The sequence below is a fragment of the Corvus hawaiiensis genome, chromosome 6, assembly GCF_020740725.1.
Source record: "Corvus hawaiiensis isolate bCorHaw1 chromosome 6, bCorHaw1.pri.cur, whole genome shotgun sequence".
Lineage (NCBI taxonomy): Eukaryota > Metazoa > Chordata > Aves > Passeriformes > Corvidae > Corvus > Corvus hawaiiensis.
The window spans coordinates 40,520,850-40,541,056 of NC_063218.1; the positions used below are offsets into that span (position 1 = coordinate 40,520,850).

The 20,207-nt window shown below is 36.8% G+C and overlaps 1 protein-coding gene across 2 annotated transcripts in view; it reads right to left on the reverse strand.

Annotated features, from left to right (window-relative positions):
* The window catches only part of MYBPC3 (myosin binding protein C3), a 62,417-nt gene that overhangs the window by 30,029 nt on the left and 12,181 nt on the right, over positions 1-20,207 (reverse strand). The window contains exons 7-21 of one of the 2 annotated variants that reach the window (XM_048308114.1): positions 19,224-19,341; positions 17,854-17,902; positions 16,586-16,630; positions 14,251-14,307; positions 13,605-13,607; positions 9,516-9,539; positions 8,610-8,776; positions 7,658-7,790; positions 7,424-7,426; positions 6,882-7,006; positions 6,169-6,274; positions 2,036-2,202; positions 1,490-1,655; positions 461-567; positions 114-143 (exon numbers count right to left, since the gene is read on the reverse strand). In XM_048308114.1, coding sequence (XP_048164071.1) covers positions 114-143; positions 461-567; positions 1,490-1,655; positions 2,036-2,202; positions 6,169-6,274; positions 6,882-7,006; positions 7,424-7,426; positions 7,658-7,790; positions 8,610-8,776; positions 9,516-9,539; positions 13,605-13,607; positions 14,251-14,307; positions 16,586-16,630; positions 17,854-17,902; positions 19,224-19,341 — 1,300 coding nt within the window. The remainder of the gene's footprint in view (positions 1-113; positions 144-460; positions 568-1,489; positions 1,656-2,035; positions 2,203-6,168; positions 6,275-6,881; positions 7,007-7,423; positions 7,427-7,657; positions 7,791-8,609; positions 8,777-9,515; positions 9,540-13,604; positions 13,608-14,250; positions 14,308-16,585; positions 16,631-17,853; positions 17,903-19,223; positions 19,342-20,207) is intronic. The other variant, XM_048308115.1, reaches the window with a different exon arrangement.

Genomic DNA, 20,207 nt, shown 5'->3' on the forward strand with positions numbered 1-20,207 from the left:
AATGAAAAAAGAAAAGAATATCCATGCATTAAATTAAAAATGAAAAATTATACTGCTTACTTTGCTATTGAAAACATTCTTACTTACATATAAATAATGACTGCTGTTCTTACCTTCTCTTGGTACAAAATCTATCTTGACCTCTGGAGGGGAAAAAAAAGAGGAGACAGGGAAGGAGAAATAGATCAGAAACCAGAATTTACATAGCATCTGCACCCACAAAGTAATTTAAAAATTGATTGAAACTTGATAAGGCATATTAATCAGCAGATTTATACAATAAATTAAAAAACAGGCTCTGTAAAACAATGTGATAATGGTAATGCAAAATAACAAGGAAAAGCAATGTGCCTATATTGAGGTATCAGAAAAGAGGTCTTTCTCTTTCCTGGTATAACCATGATTAATATCACCATTTTATCCCTCTGGAATTCCCATTACACCTTCTAAGATAGCTTACCCAAAAACTGAAGCTTGGCAGAAAGGTTGTAAGCAAATCCTTGGGGAATGAAGGAATAATCAGCCTCGTCCTCTGGTGTTACATCCTCAATAGTTAGCTTATGGATTCTGGAAACATGAACAAATATATTCCACTCCCTTCCTTACCTCTCCAGGAGAAACAGGGCTACCTCAAGAGACAAGGTGCAGGCTATAGGACATTGACAGAAATTATTACTTCTTCTTCCCTTGCCATGACACAAGTGAACAACCACCAGGGCTGTAGACTGCTCTGCTTTCAGTATTAAAGCAAATCCACCTCAGCACATTCTCAATGAATGGATTTTTTTTGTCAAGGTAGATGCAAAGACTAGTTTGAAGAGAGGAAGCAGTTTCCTTGCTCTAGTCCAGTCCTTTACCGTTTTAAGGGCAGTTGTAACACTGCTGACTGGTTTGATTTGATCAGATTGTGACAACAATAAACTTTGACTGAACAAACTTAAAAGTGATGCTCCATCCCTGTATTATTTTAAATTCAAAACAGAATACAGAAAAGAGTACCAAGAAAGACTTCACCTAGCATTTAATGCTGAATCTTCTTGGTCTCCGTTTCCAGTAGTAGCTGGACTTCTAGGAAACTTGAGCACAGAATTACACAATGGTATATGTTAATATAAACACTAAGTTTTCTCTAGCGTTTACTCATATCTCATCTAAACACTACTGTTAATTTTAAAGTTATCAACAATATGTTTTCTACATTGTTTGAATACCAAAACACCATGCAATCCTAATGAAAACTAAGGTTTACTTTTGGTGATGTATCACTGAAACCATACCTGTAAAATGCACCAACTTGGAAAGACTGCACACATACTAAACCAAGTCTGTCACCAAACGTTGGTTGCAGATGAAAAGCTTTTAAACTTTTTACCTTTGAGCTGGAGCCAGGAAAAAGTCTTACTTTATACTGCTGTCCCCTGAGATAACAATTCTTATGGATTGCAATGCAATACCCAAGCCTGTACCTGCTTTCTGAAACAAGACTAACCTGCCGATATGGGAGATCTTTATCCTCTCGTCTGGGATCACCTCCTTTCCGTTTTTCAACCAGATTCCTTTCACGTTTTCATCAGAAACTTCACACTTGAAGACTGCCTGGTCACGTGCCTTGACTGTCAGGTCCGCAATGCTCTGATAAACTTCCAGCTTTTTCTCTGATATCGTGAGAATAATCGATACACACATAAAAAATCAGAACAGCTCTGTAAGTAGATGGTGTGGATTTACTGAGTAGAAGAGGCAAGGGCTGAGCAAGCTGTTTATGGAAGGAGGAAATATGAAGGGAAATACACGGCATGCAAGGCTTTAACAGGACTGATAACTAAGCACCTGTTGTTATCAGGGTATCTGTTATATCTGGCACACAGGTCTGAGTTCTCCTCAAGACCAATTATCAACCCCTATGCCCCTTATTGCATCTTCTTTTTCCCTGTCAGGAGGATTATGCTACCACTGTGCACTATCTGGAGAAGGTTACCTTCAGCCTGTTCTCATTTTTCAGCTTCTCTGGTTCTGTGACATTCCCTGTGCCTACCTTGCACAATCAGTTCAGCGACTGATACCCCACCATTGGTCTTCACGGTGTAGTGCCCACTGTCCTCCTTGGTTGACTCATTAATGATTAGATACTGTTTTTTCCCATCTTTCTTGAATCGGTATTTAAAAGTTTCTTCTCGTGTCAGTTCAATTCCATCCTTTTCCCTGAAATACCAAATAGTGTTGAGTCATTTTTGGTATGGTTGAAAGAGGAGAGTAAGAGTCATCTCAGTGTCACTAGAGAGTGGAAGATAAGGTGAATCCAATCTTTGTAGCATTTCAAGTTAGCAAAAAAGAGATTGCTGCACAAGTGTAAGTGGAACCAGAATGCCTTTATCTTGACCATTAATTTTCCCTAGGTATTTGACTTCTGGTTCAAGAGAATTCACCACAAAGTATTACTTGATTTTTTTTCTATTTATATGCTATAGTTAAACATTAAAGTGTGTTAAATGCTGTAGAAGATTTAGGGATGAAAACACACTTCACCGGCAGGGAATTTACTGTCTTAAAAACTGCCATAAAGTAAATGAGACTTGATGGGATATTACTTACAAGTCTTAATTTTCCTGATATGAAATATAATTGGTATAAATCCATGGTTTGTGGGCATCAGTAAAAGAAGAAAATTTTAGGATGTATTCAAATGAATGTGTAATTTGAATTTGGTAGCTCTTTCCATTCAAGGATGCCACAGTATATTTAAGACTTTACTAAATTAAGCTTCACCATCCAGCCCAGGAGGAAATTTAATTATTGTAATTTCCAATCGTCATAAAGGGAAATGTGCAGGGAGGATTCACGCTGTTTAATCAAGGTCATACAAAATTACATAAGATGTTTTAGGGGTTTCCTGTTTCTAATCCTAAATAACATAAACAGGCTACAAGAAAATAACTTGTAATTTCTTCAGTTTACTAATTTTGTAGTTACATTCTTTATTATTACTTGAATATATTTCTATTATGTTACTTGAATACTGCTGCAGTTTGTAAATTAAAAAGGTTTTCTCTTTGATAGTCACACGGAAAAACAAATAGAAAATATGTATGATTCTAATAGAGTAAAAATATTCTTTCTACTTTTTTGTCATTTCCCTTATTTGTGATTTATTTGTGACCAGGGACTCAGTGACTATTCAGCTTAACAAATGAGCTTACAGAATAGCAAATTGAAATGCTACTTGGGACTCATTAAAATACTATAGCTCTAATTTCTAAGTAGATGTATGCAAGAAAACCTTTTACCTCTGTTAGAGCCTGCTAAAGTAAATCACAAGATCAAAACTTTAGGCAGAGACAAGAATCGTAGAGCTTGTGACTTAGATGTACCTGATGCAACCTCATTTCAGAACACCTACAGGTTACTGCCTCATAACTGTTTGTTACTGTGCAGCTCACTGGAACTTATGGTTGGTTTAGTGAAGGACTGGCCTCCAGAACAGCGATGATAAGGGAGGAAACAGAGGATGCCTTTAACAACCACTTGAAACACAATGCTTACTATTCTTGTCAGGGTAATGTTTCCTTTTGTTTCCTCTTCATCCCTCTTCAGACAAGAGTCTGAGGCAACATGTAAGATGATCTCCTAAGGCTGGTGTTCTGATTCATGCAAATTATTTCTGGAACAAGTGCTACAATGCAATGCATAAACCTTTGCTGAATTTCTGAGAACGGACTGTAATCTCAAAGTTCAGCATGCTGCTGTTACTAAATGCAAAGCCAAGCACATGTACTGTGGCTAAAGTTCTGGAGCTGAACTTTTAAATCTATTTTTCTGTGATCTATTTTGATACATGACTCATGAAAAATATCTGAATGTTCTATTCACGCATTGGTAAGAAAGAGTTCTCTTGAAATCTTGTCTAAGTGATGAAAATAGGCTATTTGTAATGACTCATGTCTTAAATCTCTGGGAAGGGAATACTATCTTTAACTTGTGTTTGTTATACTGACTAGCACATTGCTGGTGCTGTGTATGAGTAGAGTGTTTGCAGAGGGATGTAGTGACAAATAGAGACTGTAAACCTCAAAAAGGACTCCCAGATATCATTTGGCTTGAAATAATACACTGCTGCTGTGAAAAGCAGAAAGCCTCTCTAAGGTAATATTACAGGCCTTTTCTTTGGCAATTGGAACTATAAAGTAGAAGAATCTGTTGATATTAAAGCGCATGTGAAGCATTATATAGAATCATAGAAGTGTTGGCTTACAGAACACCATGGATCATTGGTCCAGCCTCACATGTGAAGCAGAACTAGTGCAGTAATAGGTAGGTCAGCTGTGGTTTAGTCTTTCCAAGTCCTGAACATCTGCAAGATCAAATATCTGTTCTCAAGTTTATCACTTAATGCCTCTTTGTCTGGAAATGCTTTCCTATTTCCTGTTTGGATTCTAAGGATTAATTGGTTAATGTCTTCTGAGATATCACTGATGTAGGTACTATGTGATAATTTGGACACACAGATTTATTGCTATAAATATACATTACTATGGTTTGTTTTGATTTGGAGCTGATAAGATGGTCCATCCAGCATTCAGAGATGGAAAAATTAGATCAAACTATGTATTTTATTACATTTTTTTCTTCAAGAATTATCTTATTTCCAAGACCATCTGAAATTTAGAAAAAACCTGTTCCATAGTACTGCAAGAGTTGTAATAATGTGAAACCTTTCTGGGTGATCTTTATTTTCTGATTTCTCTGACGAGACCCCCATAATGAATTCTCCAAGCCCTAGTCTGATGGCCATGCCTCACCCTTATTTCTGTCTTGTGCAAGTCACATAATTGTCTTTGTTCATGTGCTTGTGGTTTTACATCCTGGGTTTAAAGAGTGTAAGAGCTATAACAGGTGCTCTCAGTTAGTGCCTGTTACTTGGCTTAAACTGCTGAGCATTTCCCTAATGAGCCATAAAACTGGAACTCTTTCTCCACACTGTGTTTCAAGTTTTCCCTGGACACTTCTCTCCGCTGTTCAAAATGTTCCCTTCTGTTGCCAAAGAGCATTGACAGAGTCTCACATAACAAAACCAGTAAAATACAGTGTGAATGTCTAACTGCTCAGTTTTCCATCACAACGATTTGATGAGTTTCTCTGACCACTTGCTGCATTTCAGACTGAGACAGCTGCTGGTTTGCCCTTGTCACATCAAATGCCCATCCCACAGATAACAGCTCTGCAAAACGTATGGGAGTTGTTCAAAGGCACAGGATCAAAGTGTGGCAGCTGCACTGTGTTCTGAGAGGGACAGATCTGGTTGTCCCCATCTCTTGTGACCAGGCATCTGCAAGCAGCTCCTGAACGAGAGAATGTGTGTAACTGTGCTTGCAGCTTTAATAGTGTAACGCACATGCTGTACTAGCTCTCGCACTCCATTTAAATTCCCAGTTCCTTCCTTTGGGATAGCAGATCATTAGTTGGCACTTTCCAGGAATGTCATGGGCATTGTGGGAATGCTTGATAACCATGTGCCTGAAGCTGTTAACAAGCAGAAGGGAATTTCATCTGGTAGAGAAATGAAGTGAGAATAGTGTGCATGAGACATGGTATATAAGCCCTGCTTGTCATGTCTGCCCAAGCAGCATGAACCTTCCAGCTTCTGCTCAGCTGGAATGCCCAAGAAAACAGGCTCTATGGTCTAAATGTTTGTCACCTTAATCCGTCTTGCTGCATAAGCATAATGACCAGCTTTGCAGGATCACCACAGCAGATGTGTTCCCTCTGTGTCTCAAGAGACAATTAACATTTTACCTAAGAAAAAATGCTTTAGAAACCCAAACAGCTCACTGCAGTTGAGAAGACCAGAAGATTTCAAAAAGTACAGCAAACTCGTCACAGTACAGATCTCATTAGTCTGGGCAGTAGTTAGACATTACTGAAGTGTAAACACTGAGCAAGAAACTCTAGAGACACTAAAAAATATCTATATTTAATCTGGATTTTTGTGTCATATTTTTGTCTCTCAGTTCCTCCTCAATGTTTGACATATAGGAGGAGGAATAATCTTTTCCTGAAAACAATTATGTAGGATGCCTTCTCCCTTTTTTTTCCCACACCTGCTATATTCCATGGAGGAAGATGGTTTCATGTTGGTTTGGTTTGGTTTGGTTTTTTCTTCTATTCCCTTACCATTTCACAGTAGCTCCTTCCTCAGACACTTCACACTCAAACTCCACTCTCTCTCCAACCATCACCATCTGGTCCTCCAGCGGGTGAGTGATCAGGATTGGAGGTTCTAGAAATAGAGAGAATTTTATTAAAACAGTATTCTGAAAGGCTGGAGACCAGAGGTAGATTTCACCACTCTCTACTCCACAGGAAGAGTCCCTGGACAAATAAATGGTGGTGCTGTCTGTGTTTGAAATTAAAATTTACTATGCCAGATCACCTTATCAGAATTTTCAAATGACGTTTTTCATGAGTTGGAATAAAAATACAGGATTAAACAGTTTTCATATATATTCTGAAATTCTAAACAGGAGGCATTACTTTTCTGTACTATTTGATCTGCTTGTAGAGCCTGGGACACATGTTTATCTTGAGTGGAATCAAATTTTTAAAGTAAGTCTCTAGCCCTATTGTTGAGATGTAAATAAGTTTCCAAATGAGAATTAATGGTAACTATCACAGTGCTGCTTTCCTGTGCTTTCCTGGTTGCTGTTACTGGCAAAATTTTCCTCCATTTAACTGTAAGAAAACTATCGACTTCAATAGATCTCAGAATTTGTTAATATGTTTGAGAATTTCCTTTCCTGCAAGATCAATCTGAGAGTAGAGGAGATGACAGTAATTCAATGCTAAATATTAGGGGAGATCTCTTTCCTTTTGCTACCATTGCTCACCTTTTACAAATAATTCTGTGAAGCTCTTCTCATCCCCTACCACACATTCGTATGCTGCATCGTCGGCCAGGGAGCAGTGGTTTATGGTCAGTATTCTCTTATTCCCAACAGCCTCAAAAATATATCTGAAAAGACAATCTAAATGTAATTATCAGGGAAAAACCCTTTTGGACCCAGCCACTGTCTTCTCCTGCCTGGAAGAGAAAAAGATTCCTACTCTTTTTCTGACATCAATGGCAAGATTTGTAAGGACTCAAGCCCAATAGCCCTGTCCTGGTGTGGGGAGCAGCAGCAGTGTTTGAAAAACTAGCATAGGAAATTATGGGGGATCTTCCTCCAAGTGTGAGATCTACAAACTCCTGTGAACGGTGTTGGATGTGTTCTAACATCTAGCATGACTACCATTAAAAATGGCTTCAGCACAAAATCACTGGAAATTGGTTTTACAAACAAGTTGCACTGAAGTATATCCCAGATCAGGACAAAGTACATTTGAACCCTGGATATACACATAAAGAGCAGAACAGAATCTCAGGACTTACTTGCTAAGTAGGTAGATGGAAGCATCCAGTTCCACATGTAGATATGTAGAGCAGAGGGAAGAGAAAAGAAAAAGTTACGACAACAGCAAACTGACCCTGAGCTATAGTACTACATAGATTCTTTCTCAGCTCCTATTTCTCCGTTGATGCTTTTCCTTCTAAGAAAAGCTAGCTTTTTTGCTGTGTCCAAGCTGTAACTCATTCCTTTTCAGATTTCTCATATTTCTAGTTTACCTGCCGCTCACTTGGATCTCCTGTCCATTCTTCAGCCATTTCACGTCAGCATCTGGATTGGCAACTTCAACCATTAATTTAATCTTTTGCCCTTTGTCTACTTGGTAAGCTGGATCCAGTTTCTTGAGGAATGCTATGATGAAGGATAAAAAAAAAAAATCTTTATAATTTTTATACTTGTTTTTTTTCATTCTGGGTCATGCAACAAATCTTTATTCCCTTTCATGTTGTTTATCATCATCTTAAACCTTCCCCACATTCTGCATCCCTGTTTGAATTTTTACCATTTCTGTCTGTTCTTCATCCTGTGCCGTTTTCTATTTTTCCTTAACACAGGATGACAAGCATGTGTTACAAACCAAAAGAAGCAAAGTAGAATATTCTAAATAAGATGTGAATAGGTACATCAACACATCCTAAATAGAATTACATCTGCCCATGTAGGAAAATTATACTTGGTCTTCTCAGTACTGATGAATAGCAGTTTGCCTTCTCTGTTTTAGAGTTAAAAAAAAAAATTATCAGTTACGATTAGGCAATTAATACTTCACAGGACTAGAAAAGGCTCAAGAATTCCAAATGTATCATACCAATGAAAATTAAATTCTTTAAATATATCACTGTTGCCTGACATACTGACTAGTTGGGGTGGAGGGCAAGTAGAGGATGTTGTTTTATGTTCAGGGAAATATAAGGGGCCAAGCTTGTAAAACTGGTGAAGTGAGCGTGTTTAGTACATCCAGAGTTTCAGAGCAAGGTGTCTCAGAGTATTGGGCATAGCTGCAATCTTTGATAATCAGCATTTCATATGTAAAGACTGGGTAATAACTGGAACAGGAAATTACTCTTTCTCATGGTCTTGTGTCTGCTGCTGTTCAGCTGATGTTAATATTTGAAAAACTCCCAAAAAAGAAGATATGAACACTATATTTGGAAGAAACATCTCCCCAACCTGTGCTTTTTTTCTCTTCCTTCTTTATGCGTTTGAGGCGTTTCAGCATCCCACGCAAATCTGTGATACCATACTGAAAAGCAATTTTCTCGTATTCCGTAGGAGAAGCTTTCCTCAGGATATCCCAGACATCAACATCAGATTGTGATTCAGATTTTCCTTCACCTCTGCAGAAAGGGATTAGAGTCTCTGAGTGCTTATATTAAGAGTATTTAAAGAAGGCTATAGGGTTGACAGCTACATAGTGCCGTGATGAAGCCATTTAAAAAAGAAATTAACACTCTAATTTTTTACTATATTATTACATAAAATAATGAAATAAAACTGGTGACTAGTTCTAGCTTTATGTTTATATATATGGTGATTAAAATTGAATTCTGTCCTGAAGGGTTTATTTCTAACAAAACTAATAAAATTTAGCTTCCTTTAATGATGGGTAATGGAAGCATAAGGAGACTTATTTTCTTGTCGTCGTCCATGCACAAAACATGGAACATGGCAAAACAAGGAACTGAATTGATATGCTGGCAACACCTCAGAAAAAAGGCACTTGGTTTATGTAAATAAGAGACATAACCTTTTCCACTCAGGACATTTTTTATCTTCACTAAAAAGAATCACAGATTATTAAGACTTTTATCATCTATTGTAAAGAAAATTGTTGTCTGTAGTAATCTGTAAAACATAAGGAGACTGGTGAGTAGTGGCAAACAAAACAGTATTTACAATGAGCTACTTGTTTTATATTTTAACCGAAGAACTAGTGGTTATGGAAGAATTAATGTTTGGTTTAGTAAAACTACGGGAAAATTTGGCTGTCTGGCCTTGGGAGAGGCATTCTTTATCTGCCATCATATTTTTTATTTGAAAGATCATAAATAGAAAAAGAAATTGCTGTGACCTTACCGATTTGCAGAGCGCAGGAAGCTGCTGTACTCCAGAATGACGCAGAGAACCGTTTGGAAAAACATGCAGCATCCCAATGGGCAGGAAAAAGGGCATCATGGGTTAGTACAAAAGAGCCATGAATGTCATCTTCCCCCCTAGCAGAACGTGCCTGTGCTTCAGTAGCAGGGAGATGAAGGAACTCATGCAAATGCTCTGAAATAGGCTTAAGGGAAATACTGATCCATATTGAAATCAAACTCACTCCCACACTTTGTGCACTTCCACTATGGGATTTATATTATAAGTGCAAGAACTTCTGTTTATTCCTAGTTATGGCTGATCACCTTCCAGGGAAACAAATAACTCTGCTTCGCCCTGTCATTGTGGCATTTTTGCCTGTAATAGTTTGCATTTTGGTAAATAGAGAAATGATGGAAGAAGTAACATTTTACTAAAAAGTTCTCAGTAGAAGTAACTTCCTGTGGCTGTTTCTGATTATCACTGCGACCAAGCAGATTCTAGTGCAGCAGAACACACCCTTATAATGAAATCATGTTCAGTGGTAAACCCCAACAAGAAGACAAGTTATGCAACAGGTGATGCAGAGAAAAGTGGAATGTTATTGGGTGTATTTGTAATTTTTGCAGGAAAATAACAGTCCAATTAGTCTGTGGGAAATATTACTACTTAATAGTACTACTGTAGTCAGTCCACACAGCAGATATAACCAAACATTTTTGGCACTCCTTTTATTATTGCTTGTAATGGGAGCACTATGTTTATTAAAGTGCTGCAATTGGAAAAGGTTGGAATTTCCAGCACCCTTGTAGCTCTTGAACAGAAAGGAAGCAAGAGAAGAGGATTTCAGCTCTGTGAGATTGAGCTGAAATATGGTATGCAGTATCTCATCTCTTCAAAGTGGTTTAGCACTCCCTAAGCCCTCACTAGCACTCACTGAATTGATAGCAGTAGCTGAAGTTTGGAGTGCCTATGATAAGTGCAGCATACTGGGTATTTGCTTTGCCATAACAGTGCATCAACATCATCCACAAATTTTACCAGGGTTCCTCTTCTATATACCTATCATTTAGTTTGAGGCTGCTACAAATAGTTTTTAGTTTTGCTTAGCAGGAGACAGGAAAACTGAACTGATTTGCCACATAGATCAAGGTTTTTTTAATGTAAGCAGTTCTTGGGCTTGTTGCCCTGATCATACCAGGGAGTGACCGTCAAATATTTCTAAATACATGTAAATTAAAATAGATCTTTAAGTACTAAATACTAAGTGCTATATAAAACCAAGGGCATATAATATTTCTAATATGTGTTTAATTCTTTGTACTAGTACAGTTAAACTTCTGTGGAGAAACAGTATCTTAAAAAAATATAAAAACATAGGAAATAAGAAAGACTTAAGAAATTCAAATATTAACATCTTCCTTAAGACATTATATAAATATTGGTAGTTTTTCTGTCTATCTGCCTACTTACAGGCTTGTCTGCATATACACACTTTATATCTGAAAATTTACAGGTAGGACTATTTCATGGAGATTTCAAAAATGTTTAGTGTGAGTTATTTTTAAGTACATAAAGAGAAAAATCTTCCAATTTCAAAGGAATTCCACAATCTAATATCCCTCACTACTGAGAAGACTTCTCTGGTTTTTGCTTTAGCTTTTCCATTACTCAGTGTCATCCCATTGTCTTATCTGACAATCCTGTTCTGGTGTATGCAATATAAGAAATTTGAACATAAGAAAGAATATAGTCTCTTCCTTGGAAATACTAATATTTTTTAATTAAAAGAAAAAGCTTGTGAGTTTCATGCAAAATGGGACTAAAAGCTAGAGGTTGTAATTTCTGTTTAACTGAGTTCTCAAAATGAAAAAAAAAAAGTGTTTGCCTTTGAGCAAAGTTTTCCTCATCCCAGTACTCCTTTTCACTATTTTGCATTTGCTAAAACATTCTCTTTGATCCCAGAAAGACACAGAGTTTGCACAGAAAGGCTGTACTCCTCCACTACCAACAGGGACTAAGCAGTGTATGAAAATTAATAGAGCACTTGGACTCGTGAGGTTTCTCCCACTCTTATGTTATTCTCCCTGATGTTGGGGATCTTATTCACAGAGATCACCTCATAGGTTAGCTATGCACTTGGGGGCATCAAGATGAAGCTTAGTGAACCTGCTGTAAATGGAATATGCAGCTGATATGTTTTAAACATGTGGAGGGGTTAAAAATAGTTTTGTACATCCCAGAAATGGTTCCTTCCTATCCAGTTACTGTCAACTGATTGGACCCTGTCAGCTGTCACCTCCTTCAAGGTCTCTGCTCACTATCCCATTTAATAGTTCTGTGACAGCTGTTCCCTTCCTCTTCCCAATGACCTCTCCTTGGCCCTTGACATCTGTATGTCAACACCAGTTAATTAAATTACAGTGTTAGGAGATACAGTGTTAAATGAAGTTCTTTATGCTAGTGGGAATGATCATTACCTGTGGATTGAGGGACACTTGTAAAATGGTGTAATAAAGCAGAAATGGTAAAAGAATAATCCTCGATTCTGTTTGAATCTGCATAGCTCTTGAGAGTCCCCCAGCATGAGATCCCTTTTCCTGTTCCATTTTAATGAAGAAATCTTTCATTCCATTACGATATTTTATGCCTATCTGTTCTCATTAATATAAGAGTGGTCTTCAACCTGAGTTTTGCAAAGCCTGAAGAATCCACAAATTACTTCTGAAGTGGCTGTGAAAAACAACTAGGAACAGTGAATTTATATTCTTAAATTCACTAGACAGAGATTTGTAAGTCGAGAAATGGCAGAAACACTGTTAAAATGCAGTGAAATTTATAAGCTTCTTTTAGTGAATTACATTTCTAGCCTAGCAAATAATGAATAGTTAAATCAATAAATTTAACATTTCTGTAAATACTGGAGATTTTTACTACTTTTAGGAGTTTGACCATTGCTCAAAACTAATTATGAGAGCAAAAGGGAAAGGCACAAGGAGAGGGGCTCATAGTACACAGCACCTCATTCCAGCTGGAGACTCTGTATGAAATTATGCAAATATTTTCATGTGGGTTTTAATTTATTTAAAATTTTATTAAAAAGATAAGCAATTCCTTTATGCCTTACATCTTCTATGGAAACTAGAGTAAGTTTACAACAATCTGAAACACGAACAATCTGTTCGTGCTGAAACAAGAAACTTAGATATCAATGTCAGCTATAGAAAGTTTGATAGGTGTCTTTTCTGTCTCATCTGTCTGTCCCCCTTAAGTGTTCTGCTGCTGGTGTTACTGCAAAGCCAGGATTCACCTGTAGACAGATGCCCTGCACAGAGTGTAACACAGGGGTTTGGACACTATGTGACCTTGTTTGCCCCACTGAAATTTGGGTGAATTAACCTGAGGCTGTTGTGGCTTTATTGCATTCTGTAACAAAGTTACTTCATATATCTACATTATCCTGTACTCTTTGTGAGGATAAAACACTTTTTATAAATAGTGATACCAATACCTGAGCAGAGACTGAACACAGAATCACAACAACACTCATCCAAGTAGTTGTGAACACTTAAACTAAGTAAGTTTAGATTTGCAAAACACGAATGTAAGTTACAAGTTTTTATAGTAGCTTCAGGTGCTGGAAAGACAGAATGAGTGGCCAGGGAAAGTGAACAGAAAGAAACAAGTCTTCATCACCTATTTGATAGGCACCAGCAACAATATTTTACAAATGATTTTTCTGATTCTAAAGACTATGACAACAGGAATATAAAGCAGCAGGTTATTGAGAAAATCTGGAAATTCAAAGAAATCTTAGAACTGGTTATATGAAAGAAAGTGATGGTAAAAAACAAAGGATATTCAGAGAAATACATCAATTGTATCGAATTGTCTTAACTTTAACCTTCAAGCTGTTTAAAAGAACTTCTGTGTCAGAAATTAGCAGTCAATGATTTTCTCTCACACTATGCAATTTTTGTCATGTTCTACATGTAAAGAAGACAAAGAAGCATGCATTATTTCAATCCAAATGGTTCTTATATTCAGTCTGATCCATGCATTTATAATAAAATTAAATAGAAAGCTTACTCTCTGTTGGCAGCAGTGGAATCCAAAACATTCAGATTAAGAGTTTGGTAAAAAGAGAAAAGCATAAGTAAACAGGTTATGAAAACAGATACATCAAGGAAAGATGAGAATTAGAGAAGAAATTCCAGCAAAAAAACTGAAAGTAAAAGAAAGATATTGGAATTACAATTGGAAGAGTAAAAAATATTTATGTCATATTTATGCAACACAGAATATTTATATAATAGATAATATATAGTTGAACAGTGTAATAGTAACATTTAGGTATCTAATAAAAAAGCTTGTCCTCCCAGCTCTCTGGTTCTTATTAAGGCAGCATTATAAATAGGTATTGTAATTTCTTTTTTTTTCCCCCTATGCAAAGGACTACTGGAAAAATGTGATTACCTGACTTCAGGCCTTTTCTATCTTGGGAAATAATTTTTTTTCATTTTTTTTCCTCCTGTATAAACCTAGCAGAAGTGCAGCAAATGCTGTGTGTTTCAGGAAGTAGCCATAATTACCTGTCATCCTTTTTCCATTTAGAGCTGCTTTAGGAAAACAACAAGGATTCTGAATTTATGAAACTCTCACATATTCCAGTTGTAGTGTTCCAGAGTTGTTCAACAGAAGCCCCATTTCTCCAAGTCTGTGGATTTTTACTCACCTTTTTTTCAGTAGGGAGGTAAAATTAAACTCTGCCCCGTCATCATGTCCCTCAGTACTGTATAGTAACAGAAAGCCATAATTAGTTTCAGAAGGAAATGGGAATAGCTTGTGAGACTATAACATTACAGAGATGACATATTTTTGTAGGGGAGTGGTAGATGGGTTTATAATGAATTAAAATGTGCATTGATGTGGAAGGTGACTTAAGTAGGCTCTGTGTTCATATTAATTTGCATATAGGTTTAAAAATATATATGTAATGAACTTGTACTTTTTCTGTACTGCTTGTGCATGGAGTTGTACAGGGTATTAATTTGGTCATCATATTTATTTGGAATGTATTCATTATCATAAAGGTGTTGCAGAAGCTTCCTTCTTTCCTCTATTTTTTGGAAATGTGGATATTGTTTACAGTTGGGGCAGTATTTAACCAAGACTTTTGTGGAATGCCTTACAATCTAAAATCACTTTTTTTACCCTTAGTATTGTCCCAGCTGTAATTGTTTCTTAAGGCTCTTTGTGACACCAGAATTCATTACACTGAAAAAAAAGTGTCACATCATTGGTGCTTGGGAGAGTTGAAGGAGGAATTCTGTGATGTGGCTTTCAGCCTGAGATGAGGTTCAATATCCACTTGTTCAACAAGAATCACCACAAGCAGTGTTGTGATGAGTTGGTCTGTGAGAACAAGAAGCATCAGGCAGGAGGTTTTTCATGTGTAGTTCTAACTGTTACATATGGTGAACTCAGATGGAATGCACAAAGTTATTTTTGGTGTTCTGAATCCAGTGTGTTTTAGCTGTGCTTCTGAACATTTGAAGTACTGACCTACTCTGAAAACAGCATAAAGTCACTACAATAACTTCTTTAGATTTAATTCCTAAAAACGGTGTTCTTTGCATGCAGACAGGGTTTTAAAAGCACAAATATATTTTCTTCATCTCAGCCAGTCTATCATCATCAATGGTCAGCTGCTCCTTAACACCCCTGTTGTCTTAAGTATAAGAATCTGGTGATTCCACCTCACAGCATTCGTATTCTTCCAGAAGCAGCAGCTTACATTTAATTATTGCTTCGTAAGCAGAACTTTTTCTTTTCAGTGTTACTGGTGGTAGTTGTAGACCATAATGCTGCCTCCATCAATGCACAGTGCCAGTTGATTCAGAAAAAATAAGTCTGTCTACAGAATGTAAATCAGAGTGTCAGGAAAACTCAATATGGCAGGAACAAATATTTTTAGAAGTAAGAAAACAGCCTGAACAGATAAATGATGGGCATTTTAACAGTACTGTTAAATAAAAATGAAACAGAAACAAGTGCCAAGCCTCTTGTGCTGCTTGTCAATATAAGGTTAAATAACAATTTAGAGTCTGTGTAATTTGAAATATGTTGTGAGAAGAGGTATTTTCTTTAAGAAAATACTGGTTTTACTTCTCTGATTACTTTCAGAATAGTACAATACTGGAAAGGATAATTTCCTGGGTAGAAAGCTCAAACAGAGAAGTGTGGTTTTGGCCCTACTTTCACAAGATTTTACATGTTTTCAGGCATAAAATGTACATAAAAATAACTTGTATAGTCCCAAATTTGGAAAGGATTTCCTGTGATCAAATATTCAGTAAATCAGGTCTACATCCGGGAGAATAACTATTCACCTTATTGCTTCACAAGTGGCAGTTAAACCAAATTTTCAGGAAAGACCAGCAATCAAAGTTTAGCTTTTTGAAGAGTAAGACCCTAATAATTGCTTTAACATGCATATAGTTAAGTCTAACCTCAGAACTCCTGTTTTTACTATAGTAGCAAACATTAGGACCAAAAGGCATAGAGTGAAAAATTTAATGATAATATGATAGGGAGTGTGCCAGGAAACAACAAATTTTCGTTTGTGTTGGTACATTTCTGTGAGTAGCAGCAATTTTAGTCAGAATGTGCTCAGTAGAGAGGAAAACATGTAAAACAGAAAGGGCAGACATGCACATGATTTAAAGCTACGTTTTTTCTTCTAACAATGGTGAGAAGATGTCACTTGCCAAACACATGCATTTTCTGTACATGAATCTGCCTCTCACTGAACTACAAAACTACTCTTTTCTTTATCTTTTTTAATCTACCCTTTTATATTCTTATGTTTTATATTTTTTATTTATCTTTATTTGTCTTACATTACTTCTTATTCGTATGTAATCATCTCATATAAATACTACACGTTATAAACAGTGATTTATTTGGAATTTAAGATGCAGCTTAATTCTATTTTTTTCTTTTCCTGAGCAGAGAGAGACAGTTCATTGTAAGACTTAAATTTGTCTGCTGGCACAGGCAGTGACTACCTGAGAAAGGCTGAAGTCATCCGTCTCCCCCCTCCTGCTAGGCTCCTGAGTGAGGGTATCAAAGACAAAGCTTCAGATTTAAACAATTCAGTTCAAAATCTGGCTTCATTCTTGCAGGAGAAAGTGACAATCTGAACAGCCTGAAGCTGCTCACACTGCACTCCCTTTGAACTGATTCTAAATTTTTAAAATTGTCCTCACAAGCTCTGGAAGCCTCCTTTCACTGCAGTGAAATAACACAATGCAGTTATGCACTGAGTGTCCACTATTTTACAGGCATCACAGTGAGGCTGGTCAGCTACCTACAGATGGACTTAACTGTAGACAAATTCTGCAAGCCTTATTTAATTCTTTGTGATAAATGTTAAAAATATTCTCTTATAAAAATAGGACTTATAGAGAAATACTCGAAGAGTTGCCACGGATGATTTGTTCCCTATGGAGAAATAGGTGTCCAAATATTCTTAGTCTAGTAACTTTGCAAAAATACATAAAAACTAAAATAGAAACTTATTTACTATTACATAAAGGAAAAGGAAAGCACATATTAATAATGTCTAATTAAAATTAAAAAAAAAAAACAACTAGTTTTGTGAATCTTACTAATAGAAGGGAACATTATTCCATTGAGAGATACATCAATTCAGCAAATATTAAAGATGGGGGCAGGATGGTCTCTTCAGCATCAGTCTTTAGTGTCTAAGACTATGTATACCTGAGTTTTCACACGGACACTCACAATGTCATTGTCTTCATTCAGTTAATATAGGTATAGAACATGAGAACAGATACAACCAAAATGCTTGCAGGAATGTTATCAGTGATATGCTGCTTATAGGGCTCACACCAAACTCCACTCCCCTTGTTCAGCAAATGTTTGTACTGAGGTACATGTAGTTCCTCAAGCCAGATAAAATCCAGACCAACATCACACAGTATCTTTTCAATCTCTACTGGTCTATATATGGAAGTGCTCTTTACAGGTCTGAAAGAAAGGTGCTGAAGTTCTTGTTACAATTATACACATTACTGATTGCCTAATTGAAGACAAGCATGGTTATTATGCTAGTACAAAGTCTAAACTCTCTTAGGTGATTTCCGGGAGTTGTAGAGAATTTTAATAGTAGAAATATTTTCTTAGTAGAAATCTGTATCTTTGTGTTTTTTTGTACAACAGCTTTGCTTTTAGCTCGTTTCATCTGGGAAAGTAATGAATTCCACATGGATGTATAACCTGATCTACATCGGTTTCTGCTGTGCATACTCACGTGCGGCGGAAGGCAGCTCGAATATCCAAGTCTCCACTTACAGGTGCTTCTGATGTGACAAAAAGTAATGAAGAAAAATGGCAGAACAAGTCAACATAATGCAAGAATGCAGTGCTATTTGTAAAGTTTTTCTTTGCAGGCATTTTTAAAAATAAATTCTTATATTGTAGGTTGTGATTAATTGCATATTGAAAGATTAAAGCTTCATGTTTAAACATGTAGCCTTCACTAATTAGCTTTCAACATCCAGTGTTTTGTGTATAACTTATTTCTGTCTCATATTTCATAATAACCCAAAGCCTGATCTTACCTCTTGCTTGTCAATTCTTCTGCTGCAAAATTTTAATTTCAATAGTGTCTTCTCAGAGTATTTAAACCTAACGAGTATACGACTGGACATCAACTCAATGCTATGATTAAAAATAAATTATAATCTGTCCTCTGAAAGCAAAGGTAAATTCCTGGAACTATGTAGAGAGGTACAGAAGCTTAATCAAGGATGCTGTATAGAGAGAATTTTGTTATACTATTGGTATAAACTGGTGTGCTGCTGCTTCGGGGAGAAAAACTGTTCTCAGCTACTGCTTCTAACTCTTATGAGTCCTAGCTAGTGAAACTCCAAAAATTAACACTGCTGATCAAGTAACTTAATGAGCTTTTGTCTTTACATTAGGTTCACTGGTAGCTAGACACAAGTTAACGTTGCAGCCCCTCCTACAGAATTGCTGAAACAGGCAATGGTCCAAACATTCAGCTCTGTCAGGTGGTCCATCCTTATACTGTTTTACTTAAACTCTTCCACACTCTGGGCAAATTCATGTTAAAATGTACCTCCTTTTCAATTTTTATAAACTTTTCAGTATTGCACTTGTGAGGGTGGCACCATGCATTAGGTAAAATGAGTCATCTGATCTGAGAAGGTGCTTCTGTATGACTTGAATTTATTGGGAAGGAAGGAAAAAGGAATTGGCAATTCTTCTGTCTTTCTTTTAAAACATCAATTTTTAGTCCTAAACTTTCACCAAAATAAGAATGAACTTATCTTCTATTCTAGTGGAATTAAACATCATGAAATAATGAATCTGAAACCAGAATAAAGCCAGAGAAAAGGCGAGCAGTTTTGCATCTTTCTGTGTGCTTTCTTTAGAGCATTGCAGTTCTGACTGGAGTAACGACCAAGTGGTACTTCTGATGATCTGTATCCCATTCTCTGTGGGCCTCTCTAGGTGTACCTTTAGATCTTCAGGTCTATACTTCAGGTCTGTGTTTGTCTAGTAACCATTATGTACCAGAAAGAATTGTTGGTAGACAGGAAAGGAAATATAGGGGGCTGGAAGATAAAAAAAAAATACGTCAGGAATTCATCTTACCATTGACTGTCAGGTTGAAATTAGAGCTATCAAATTTGTCCTTGGTAGACACCTCACATCTGTACCCTCCTGCAAAAGTCATGTTTGCTTCTATGATTTCCATTTCAAAGGTGTACACCTAGAACAGACAGGAATGATACAATAATTAAGTTAGAAAATGAAATGGTGAAACACAGAGAGAGAGAATACATGGAGAGAAATAGACAGGGGATGAACTATGTCTTTGTGTCCTTTTAGAACTAAGAACCTCCTGAGTGTCCAACTCATTAGTGTAACAAAGAATTACCTATAATCCCCAATTCAGTAGCAACAGCTGAAGAGAACTGTCAGTACAGGTATTCCTGAGAATACAGTGTTATATTAGCTAACTATGCTGGTACATACACTAATGTACATACACTAATTGCATGTGCATTAGAAACAGGAATAAAGCTTTCATTAAGCAGTTTTAGCCTCTCCCCAGAACGTATGCAGTACATGCCAGAATTCAGCGAAAGGAGTGGCAAATGTGAGCAAGTCTGTCCAGTTCCATCCAGGAGAGGGTAGTAGTGCTTCATATACCACAGAGGATGTAAAGTCATGGTACAGACTCTTGCATTCCTGCTTGTGTATCTTTGGACAAAGTTGTGGTAAAAAGTGGGTCTTGCTCAGCTACTTAAAGCAGTCTAGACAACCCAAGAGAGCAATAAATTCCAACATTAATAGCAGAATGATTGGCCTATTAAGAGCAAGATAGACCACGCTTAAACAGCTGTCTGATTTATTGTTTTCTCTTAAATATACCAAGTATCTGTTTCTTGAGAGGAAGATGAAGGGAATCCTGCAGTAGACAGTGCAAAACTACTCCCCCAGTCCTCCAGATGTTTTCTCATTTCACCATAGATAAAGTATGCAAGAGTCCATATGCAGAGCTTGTCTCTTGTCCGTGTGGTCGAAATACAGACTTCTATGCATAAGTGTAGCCTTGTGTGTTGCTTTGGGTAC